The following is a 9,945-nucleotide window of genomic DNA, read 5'->3' as shown; positions in this document are numbered from 1 at the left end:
GGAGCCCAATCCCTCCGGGCTCGGTACCCCACCGTCCCACGGAGCGAGAAGCGCGAGGGCCGGGGGCTCCCTAGGTTGGTCCGAGGCTCTCTTGCACCTTTAGGTGGCGCCCTCGATCCGCGGAGCCCCGCGCTCGGGCGCCGACCGTGGGGCTCGAAGGAGCTCGGAGAGGACCCTGGGTCCTACCTGGGGGCCGTGCGTGCGCGCGCGAGTGTGCCGGGGGAGGGGCGGGGGGCCGAGCGGGGAACGTGAAGCGTCAGGCGTTGGCGCAGTCGGGGCTCCCCCGCCGGGCCGGGAAGCAGGCGGCGGGGGAGGGGTCTCCGCCCGCACCCACCCCCGCGCCCCGCCCCTGCACCGAGCCCCGCGGGCTCTCGGCTTCGCCTCGAAGCCGGGGCGCTGGAGCGACCGAGCATCCCCCCGCCCCCAACGCCGCGACCCCCGGAAGGCGACGAGGAGCTGCACCCCCAGCCCCCCGCCGGACTCCGGGTCTCTCCAGCGCGAACTCTGCGGGCGGAGCTCCCTCGGCGGTGCTCGGCGATCCCCGCCCCCCGCGCCCCTTCCCCCGGCGCCCTCTCCCCGGCGCGGGCAGGTACGTGCGCCCGGCGAGGGGGCGGGAGCCGCGGGAGGGCGAGGCGGCGGCGGCGGCGGCGGCCGGGCCCGCGCCCTCCCGGGGATGCGCCGCAGCGGAGACGCGGGCTGCGGCGAGGCGGGTGGGCGCCGGGGAGGACGCGCCCGCGCGCGGAGGCCAGGAGGGCGGCCGGGGCGCAGGTACGCCGGCGCCGGGGGGCGGCGGGGCCGGCGGGGAGGCTGCGGGCCCGAGGCGGGGGGCCGCGGCGCTAGACGACGAGCCTGACCTCCCGGCCCGGCCGAAGGACACGCGGCTCCCCGCCGAGCCCGGCCTCCCCGGAACGCCCGGCCGCGCGGCTCTGGGCGCCGCCGGCCCGGTGTGGCCTGGCCGGGCCCCGTTGGCGCTCGGCCGCCGAGGGCAGGAGCCGGGGATGTGCGCTGCGGCGGCGGGCGCGCGGGCCGCCGGTGCGTGGCTTTCGGCGTGGAACTTTGGGCACAGCGCGTGGACCTGCGTGTGCGCGCCCGAGGCTTTGTGTACAACTCGTGCGTGTGTCGGTGCTCTGGGTTCGGCGCGGCTTCACCCACTCTCCTGTGCGTCAGTGTCCCCGCCCGTGAGCGCGCGGTGGTGGGTGGGGTGCTGCGCCCGGGGGGGGGGGGGGATCTTGGCTTAGATCTCAGCTTTCCTGGGGACACGTGTGTGTGTGTGTGTGTGTGTGTGTGTGTCCGCGCGCGTGTGTGTATGCGCGTGCGTGCGCGAGTGTGGATGTGTGCTCACACGCGTGTGTGCGTGTTTGTGCATGTGTGTGCGTGCCTGCGTGCATATGTTTATGTGTGTGCGCACATGCGTGTGTGTGCTTGTGCATGCGTGCGTTTTTGTGCGCACGTTCGTGCTTGTGTGAGTTTGCGCACGTGCCTGCCTGCGTATGTGTTATGTGTGCGTGCGTTTGTGCATGTGTGTGGGTGGTATAATCCACAGCCCTACCCGTTCCATATTGTGGGTACCTGCTGTGGTGCTAGGACCACTTTGAGGCTTACCCTGGACAGTGGGGATATGTGTAAAGGACTGGGTGTGAATGTGGGGCTGGGTTGAGCCTTTCACTGCCTGCTGGACGGTGGATGGAATTGGGGTGATTACCTGGAGAAGAAGGGGGTGATAGTGGGGACATAGGCACCTGGATGTTTGTTTCTGTTTTGGTAACTGGGAAGCCCCCACCCACACTGTATGTGAGAAACATCATGGGGAGCCCCTGATTTTCCTTTTCTTTACTCTGGCAATTTCAGAACCGCAGGAAAAAGTCTGGGGCCCCTAAAGAGTGAAAAAAGGCCCTGCTCTCAGAATTTAGGTCCTGGGTTTCCTTTGGGGTATGGTCTCAGTGTGCCCACAGGGGACAACAGAGGAGCTTGCAGAGGGTCGGAGTGAGGGCTGGAGAGCTGGGGAGGAAGGGGGAGGGTTTGGGGTGGTCACAGTTCTTAGGATACCCGCCCTCATAAGCAAGCTCTGGGGTCATGACCAGGTAGCTTTTGTTTGTGTGGGGCCACACCTGATGATACTTGGGGTTCTCTGCCCAGGGACCACTCCTAGCAGGGCTTGAGGGATCAGATAGGGTGCCAGAGATTGAACCTGGGTTGGCTTTGTGCAAGGCAAGCACTTTGCCTGTAGTATTTTGCTCCAGCCCTTGGCCAGATTTTGTGAACCAGAGCTAGTAATTCCTGGAATGGGAAGGGTTGTTTCAAATATTCTAGGAGCCTGGGGTAGCGCAGGTGCTCAGGAAACATTTGTTAAGTCGGCAGTCAGGGAAGAGGGACGTGGTGGTATAAGTGGGTTGACAGTAGAAAAGGCTTTGTACTCGGATGAAAGGCCCCATATGCCCCAAGAGGCGCTGGGGATGTGTGTGATGGAAGTCCACGCGGGAGGGAAGATCAGAAAGGGGCAGGACGTGCCCTCCCGCACTGAGCTCTTTGGAGTCTTACGCATTCATTCATTCCATTCACTTTTACTTTTTTCATTAGCTCATGTATGCTCGCTCTCACACATGAAACAATAGACACACGAGAATTAGCTAGGCAAAAGCATAGAAACAACTAGAATCGTGCGTGTTTGGGGGTGAGTTGGGGATCAACTTCAGGGCCTCTTGCATGTGAAACATGCTTTACCACAGCCGTCTTTCTAGTGCTGGGTGTTGGTGTGTGTATTGGTGAGTATGTGAGAGTGTGAGTGTGTTTGAATGTGTGCTTGTGTCTTCGTGTGAGGATGTATGTGAGGGTATGCATGTGTAGACTCCTGGGGGGTCTTGGTATAGTGTGGGACCCTTGGTCCGTGTGCTCATGATGTTAGTGTGGGCAGGAAGCAGGGGGGTTTGTGGGCTGGGATCAGGAATCCCTTGTGGTGATGAAGAGGGGAGCCCTACGGTCCCCTCAGGGGGCTCAATGGCAGTGCTGCCATGTTGTGATGCAGGAAAGAAGAGTCTAAAGTCGTAATCTCTCTTTTTGGCATGGAGTACTAAGGATCAAACCCGGGGCCTCGCACCTGGAGGCATATGTTATATCCCCCCCCCCCCCAGGTGTGAAAGGTTTTACTTCTCATGGCTTGGCAACTACTTCAACCAAAGTCAAACAGACAAGAAGCCGAAAAGCAAAACTTCCCATGAGGCATTTCCAGCCTATGTGATGTAAGCTACATCCTCTGACAGGAGGGGTGCTGTCTGTGTGTGGTGTGTGCGTGTGTGTGTCTGTGTGCATGTGTGTGTCTGTGTGTGTTTGTGAGTCTGTGTGTGTAGTGTGTCTGTGTGTGTCTATGTGTCTATGTGTACGTATGTATGTGTGTGTCTGTGTGTGTGGGTGGGGGGGCACAGACAGTCCTTCCTTCTCTCCTCCGTTCCCCTCTTGTGGTCCCCATCCAGGTGTGCCCCACTCTGCTGCTTACAAACATGTCCCTTCCTCAATGCCCTTGGCTTCTGGCCTCCTTTCTCCTGCCGGAACTTCCTCCACACGCCGCCCCCAAACCCATCTTCCCTCTACCCCTTCCCCTCCTATTGGGCCTCCCCACAGCCCACCTCAGTGTGCCCTGGCTCCTGCACTGACTCTTAAGAGTCCCTTGAGAGTGGCTTGGGGACCCCTGTCCCCTCACCAGAACGCCCTTATTCCCCCTCAGCTGGGGCGTCTCACAGTTGTCCTCAAGATCTGACTCAAGTGCCACCAACACCCAGAAGCTTCCCTCAATTTCACCCCTTAGTCTCTGTGTGGCCTCCCTCATCTCTGCCCACCTTGCCCACCCCGCTGCCCTCACCCTCTGGCTACCCTCATCCCATCACAGCCGGGCTCCGTGCATTGAACTGGCTGCACCTCCCATCCAGCGTTTCATGAGCTCCTCATCTCATCCCTAGGAGGGAGGCGTTTTGCTTAGTTCCATTTAACAGATCAAAGCGAGTGTGGAGTCACACAATCCTGGTTCATCCTGAGTGGTGAAGCCAGGGCTTGACGCTGCTGTCCACGGTATCTCAAGTCCTGTGCATTGAGTGCTTCCTCTCCAGCCCTGCAGTGGCCCCCCAGAGACGGAGGAGTGGGAGTCCTGTGGCTTTGTAGGTGGCGACAAAGGCCCAGGGAGGAATGTCTGGGACCTCGTCTCGCCCTTCCCCCTGACCTTGGGCCGGCTCCCCAGGTGGGATGGTGTGTGCTTGACATGCCAGGGACCAAGTGGGGCTCCAGCAGCCGCGGGCTCTTGGGGTCAGCTGGCCGATTCCACTGACGTCTGTTTTCTTTGCTAGGTGCCAAGGGATGAGCTGGGCTCCTCCATCCCAATGGCATCTCCCCTTGGCCTGGAACTGAAGACCCTGAGCAATGGTCCCCAGGCCCCCAGGAGACCGGCCCCATCCAGGGGGGGTGTGGAGAATGCCTGCTTCTCCTTGGAGGAACACGAGATCCATTTCCAGAACTCTGCCGACCCCAGACTGGCCAGTCCTCCCAGCCCCGCGGGGGGCGCCGCCTCTGGGCCGCGGGACGATCTGTCCCTGCATTCCGAGGAGGGGCCGGGCCCGGAGCCCATAAGCCGCCCGGTGGACTATGGTTTCGTCTCGGCCTTGGTGTTCCTGGTGAGTGGGATCCTCCTGGTGGTGACCGCTTACGCCATCCCCCGCGAGGCTCGCGTCAACCCGGACACGGTGACGGCTCGGGAGATGGAGCGGCTGGAGATGTACTACGCACGCCTGGGTTCGCACCTGGACAAGTGCATCATCGCGGGCCTAGGGCTGCTGACGGTGGGCGGCATGCTCCTGTCGCTGCTGCTCATGGTCTCGCTGTGCAAGGGCCAGCTGTACCGCCAGCCCACCTGCGTCTCGGGGCGTGGCTCCCGGAAGACCTACGGCTCCATTAACCTGCGCATGAGACAGCTCAATGGGGATGGCGGGGGCCAGGCCCTGGTGGAGAGCGAGGTCGTCCACGCCTCAGAGACCAGCCACAGCCTCCAGGGGTCCTAAGTAAGGAGCCGCGCTCTCTGGATGCTTTAGCTCGGGGGTTCCCGGCCGCCCGCCCACCTGGAGACTGCAGCAGGGAGCTCGCTGGGAGGGGGAAGCCCCCGGCCTGGCGAGGGTCCTCTTGGGAGATTGGGTCCGGCTCTGTCTTGGAGCTTGAGGTTTTGTGGAAGGTTTCATTTGGAGGGTGGCTCCCTGCTCTAAATACACAACGTTTGGAAACTGCTGCCGTGGCCTGAGGTGTCCTGGGGTTTCTGAGGAGGAGAGCCCCGTGCTTGTGCCTCGGGGAAGCCCGGGATTGCTCCTTGGCAGAGTTGCGGGTGGGTGGGGCCGGGGAGCTGCGGTGGGACCCTTGTCATTTCTGGTCATCTCAGATGGGAGGGAGGCTTCACAGAGAGGGTGGGGAAGTCAGCATCGGGGGGACTCTCTTCTGTCTGCTCTTAGACCCCCACAGGGAAGTGAGGTGGGTGGGATTGGGTGGCGTCCCCGGAGCGCTGCCACTTCTCTGCTCGGAATGGCCTCTGGCCGCTCCTTCGGGGGTGGAGTGGCTCTGGTGGTGCTCATCAGTCTCTGTGCCATTTTCCAGCCTGGCTTTGGTGGCCACCACGTCAGCCAGCCACCGCCCCCTGGGTTCTGCTAGAGAACCCCCAAACCGCTCAGTGCACCGGGGGAGGCAGTTTGCTGCAATCTGCATTGAGTCTTGAATTGGCAGGGGGGTGGGTGATAGGGATGAATTCTTGCCACCCAGTTTTCACAGTTGAGCAACATATCCCCAGTTTCTGGTCAAGAGGGGTCTGTTCACCGGAAGAGGCAAAGGCGTGTTGCGTTCCTATGGACACAACTCACGCATGGGCCTTCATCCTGCACCCCTCGCTGGAGGTCTGGCTCTTGGCTTGGACCTTATTCCTGGAGCAGGAACACTCCCTTTGAAACATTTGTTATCCCTTTGAAAAATTTGTTATCTCTTCCCCTGGTTCCTGCCCTCCACCCCTCCCCACCCCCAGCCACATCCCCTTAGCAGTCAAGAGTGTCCCTTATTTATCTAATGGAGGGAAATCAGGTCCATTCTGGGTCTGATCACTGTTTTCTTGGTATCCCTTGTGGATGCTTCCAGGCTCTGTCCAGGCCCTCTTTAAATAGACACGGACAGGAAGTGGGATGGGGCTGTGGTGTGTGCAAGGAGATTGGGTATTTCGGGGCTGGAGGAGCATGGTCCGGACTGCCTGGACTTGGCAAGTCCCTGGCTTTTAGGCTGCTGGTGTGGAAATTCTTAATGGGGTCATCCTGGTGATCCGTGGGTTTCTGGCAGCTCGGGGCCACATGGCGGCCACGTGGGCACAAATCCTGTCTCTTGGAGGTGGGAAGGTGCGGGGGGGGGGGGGGTGCTGGGCTCCCATGGTCACTGGAGCCAGAGCCTATGAAGTGAACATCTGGGTGGAGGGACATTAAGGCTTCTCTGCTTGTCAGCCATCTGCTCCTCCTGGCAGCTTTGGCCGGGAGCAAAGAGTGGGGAGGTCTGTAGGGGTGAGGGTTGGGCTCTGGTGTGGACGGGCTGTGGTTTGCAAAGAACAAAGCCTCAGGGTGGTGTGAGAGTCCAGCGCCAGGGTGTCAGGCCTCCCTCTGAGGCAGCGTCACTCCCAGCCAGGAGTGGATGCGGATGGCCTGAACCGTCCCAGGTCAGTGACAGTGGAATTGACTTCCTAAAATCAGGGACTAAGTAAGCCCTCTCAGCCCCGTCGTGAGGAAGATAAAAATATCAATCTGGGCCAGTCCGATGGCGGGGAAGGTGGAGGGATGCATTTGGAGGCCAAGCCTGGTGAGCGGATGCCTTTGGGAGCCATCAATTCACATCCGATTATAGGCGCTGAATTGTATTTAGGAGCGAACGCTGCTCGAAGATGAAATCCTGGGAATTTTAGGTGTTCGGCGAGTCCGAGAAACCTGCTTTGCATCCTAATGCAGAAAGTCCTGTAGAAAATGTGCAATCATGGATCGGAGCAGCCATTACCTTGTCAGTGAATTAAGGAAACTTGAGAGGTGCCAAAAACATTTCCCCCAGATTGCGGCTGAGCTCTCCCAGCCGGGTTTCCCGGAAGTGGGGTGAGGAAGGAATTGGGCAGGAGCATGGTTGCGGGCTCTGAGAATTTTCTTGGTGGTTTTTCTCAGGGGTAGATGTGGAGTAGCCCCAGGGCACCGCTGTGGGCACTGAAGTGTGTCAGAAAGGGCCTCTCACACCTGGTGTGCCCCTTGGCTCCTTTTCCTCATGTATCAGATCAGAATTTTGAAGTTGGAAGGACCCGCCTCTTCCTGGCTGTGTGGCTCACTCCCCAGGGGAAGCAGGTGCAGATCAGAGGACAGACGCCCCCGTGGTCTGAGGTCCTGTCGCAGTCAGTGGTCACGCTTCTTATTTGGGAACACGTCCATTGTTCTGGAATCTTCCAGGTCTGCCCATCCTCGTTTTCCCTCCTCCTCCCCCATCTCCAGGCAGCAGGTCTGTCAGTCTGTTTTTGCAGGTGACCACAGACTGCCCTCAGTCATCCCGGCTGCTCCTGACTGTGCCAGTCTCTCCTGTCTGCCTGCTGTTCCCAGCCCGTCCCTCACTGCAGCCTGCAGGGGCCCTTCACGGCTCTGCACTGCTCCCTCCTGCAGTTCCCTCACTCTAGTCAGAAGCTAGGATTCCTACAGGGCCAGTGACCACTTACCACCCACATCTCTTCAGCTCCCAGGCTGGGTCACGATATTATAGTTTTGACTTTATTTTTAGGAGGCCCCCTAAGTTCCATGTGTTTCAGGGACCCACACATCTGAACGAGCCTCTATGCTACCTGATACCCTGCTTCTCTCTCTCTCTCTCTCTCTCTCTCTCTCTCTCTCTCTCTCTCTCTCTCTGCCATACCCGGCAATGCTCAGGACTTACTCCTGGTGCTGCACTCAGGAATCACTTCTGTCTGTGCTCAGGGGACCATATGGGATGCTGGGGATCAAACCCAGTGGACTGTGTGCAAGGCAGATGCCCTACCCGGTGTACTATGGCTCTGCCCCCTGAGTTCCCACCCTTGCCTCTTTGCTCACTCTGTCCAACCTATGTGCTTCCTGCCTGCCCTACACCCTCATCAGGTTCACGCCCACTCAGGACCTTTGCACTCACAGGTCCTTCTGCCTAAAAGGCCCCCTTCTCTCTGTTCCTGCACCCTCACTTCTTTTGGGGCTTTATCCAGATATATCACCTTAACTTATCACTTAATCACTTCCCGTTAGTCGTCGATTTGCTCGAGCGGGCGCCAGTAACGTCTCCATTTGTCCCTGTCGCGTGCTAGTGTAGCCCAATGGCATCTGTTCGCTCTGGGAACATGAAGAGCCTCAAACTGATCGTTCATGATCTTCATGAAGAAGTCTGACCATCTGGTAGGTGGGCGGCCACGCGGTCTTTTGACATCCTGTGTAATCCAGTCGGTAACAGCTCTAGTCCAGCGGTCGTCTTTAAATCTCATTATGTGACCAGCCCATCTCATTTTTGACACCTTGGAAAATGAGACAGCGTCCCTGATCCGTGATCGTCGACGGATGTCAGAACTCCGGATTCTTTCTCTCATTTGAGTGAAACGTGATATTCCAAGCATAGCTCTTTCTATTCTTCTTTGGGAGACCTGAATAGCGTTCTCATCTTGTTTGTGTAGGGCCCAGGTCTCTGAGGCATATGAGACCAGTAACTACAACTGGTCTCATTCATATATCACCTTACTGATCATCAACTTCAATTCTGTCCTTTCCCCCATCTCATTCTCTTTTCCTCATCCCTGCTTAAATTCTCTGGAAACCTCTATCGCTGACCAGCCTGCTCTCTTGAACTTTTCTCTCCTTCCACCACCTCCAGCTGCTGGTGAGACCCCCCCTTCCCCGCTTAGGGCTGCCATGTTGGCTTCCCCGGTTCCCGCTGTCCTTGTGTTTGCTTAGTGTTGGCCACCGAGTAGGGATCATACCAAAGGCACAAATGGAACCCGTGTCTTTTGCCTGCAGAAATGCAGTGGGGCCCAGGTGGGGCCTGGATATCTCTGTCTCTGTCCTGCCTCCTGGAGCCCCCTGAAGGGGTGATGGTCAGTTGTGGGGTGTGGTAGTGTTGGAAGGATTGGTTTTGTCCTTGAGTCTGACGTGGGACCTGGGAAGCCATTTGCCATTCTCTCTTGGGGTTGTGGCCTGGCCTTCCGCGAGTGAGGTTTCTCTGGTGGAGGAAGACCACACTTCCCTTGTTGGGAGATGGCCGGGTTCTAGTCTGGGGGGACCTTGAGCGGGTGCTGAGGAGTGAGATCTGCTGGCACCGATTCTTCCCCACAAAAGGTTCAGGCCTTGCCGCGGGACTCCAGTCTCCAACCTCACGCTTCTGCCCTCAGATCCCGAGAGGCAGAGATCCTACTGCTGCTTCCTTCCTCGGCAAGCACAGTGCCTTCTGCAACGTCATCCTCCCCATGTAAACACACACACATATGCATGTGCACACACATGCATATGCATGCACACACATGTATGCATGCACATACACACATGTACACATGCATACACGCCCACGCCTTCCTTATCTGACCTAGCTCAGAAGCCAAGGACACGCACATCCCAAGCAGCTCCATCCCAGGGCACACTCTGGATTTCCCATAGTTTTCTCTTTCTCCAGAGCGAGAAGCCTGAAGTTCCTGGGGATGCCCGCCTCGCAGTGGTGGGGCTCCCTGTTCCGGCTTCAGCTGGCATGTGGGCATTCTTCCCACTTTGCCACCTGCATGGTATGGGAAGAGATGTCTGGGGATATGTTCCTACCTGGCATCTTTCTGGAGGCCTGTTTGGCTCTGGACCATCCCAGGGGAGCCAGGCCTTGTGGGGTACCCCTGCCCTCCTGGCATTGGGGCAGGTCACCCCACCTTCT

At 58.9% G+C, this 9,945-nt stretch overlaps 1 protein-coding gene across 3 annotated transcripts; it reads left to right on the top strand.

Annotated features, from left to right (window-relative positions):
- Nucleotides 1–433: 433 nt before the first annotated feature.
- On the top strand, nucleotides 434–5,113 carry LOC130017155 (transmembrane protein 74B-like). Of its 3 annotated transcripts, none has more exons than XM_056107865.1 (2): nucleotides 434–589; nucleotides 4,332–5,113. In XM_056107865.1, exon 2 carries the CDS (start codon nucleotides 4,365–4,367, stop codon nucleotides 5,037–5,039), a length of 675 nt encoding a protein of 224 aa, XP_055963840.1. In that variant the 5' UTR covers nucleotides 434–589; nucleotides 4,332–4,364; the 3' UTR covers nucleotides 5,040–5,113. The 3 variants fall into 3 exon arrangements, with proteins under 3 accessions (XP_055963840.1, XP_055963841.1, XP_055963839.1); XM_056107866.1 differs by lacking the exon at nucleotides 434–589 and adding an exon at nucleotides 1,006–1,158; XM_056107864.1 differs by lacking the exon at nucleotides 434–589 and adding an exon at nucleotides 3,195–3,236.
- The last annotated feature ends 4,832 nt before the right edge of the window (nucleotides 5,114–9,945 follow it).

Source organism: Sorex fumeus, unplaced genomic scaffold, assembly GCF_029834395.1.
Source record: "Sorex fumeus unplaced genomic scaffold, SorFum_2.1 ptg000178l, whole genome shotgun sequence".
Classification (NCBI taxonomy): Eukaryota; Metazoa; Chordata; class Mammalia; order Eulipotyphla; family Soricidae; genus Sorex; species Sorex fumeus.
Note: the sequence above shows the minus strand (reverse complement) of the source record. Positions and strands in the feature narration are given on the sequence as shown.

Bases quoted from the DNA above. Each gene is read 5' to 3' on its own strand.
- LOC130017155 (XM_056107865.1), top strand. From the start codon at position 4,365: ATGGCATCTCCCCTTGGCCTGGAACTGAAGACCCTGAGCAATGGTCCC.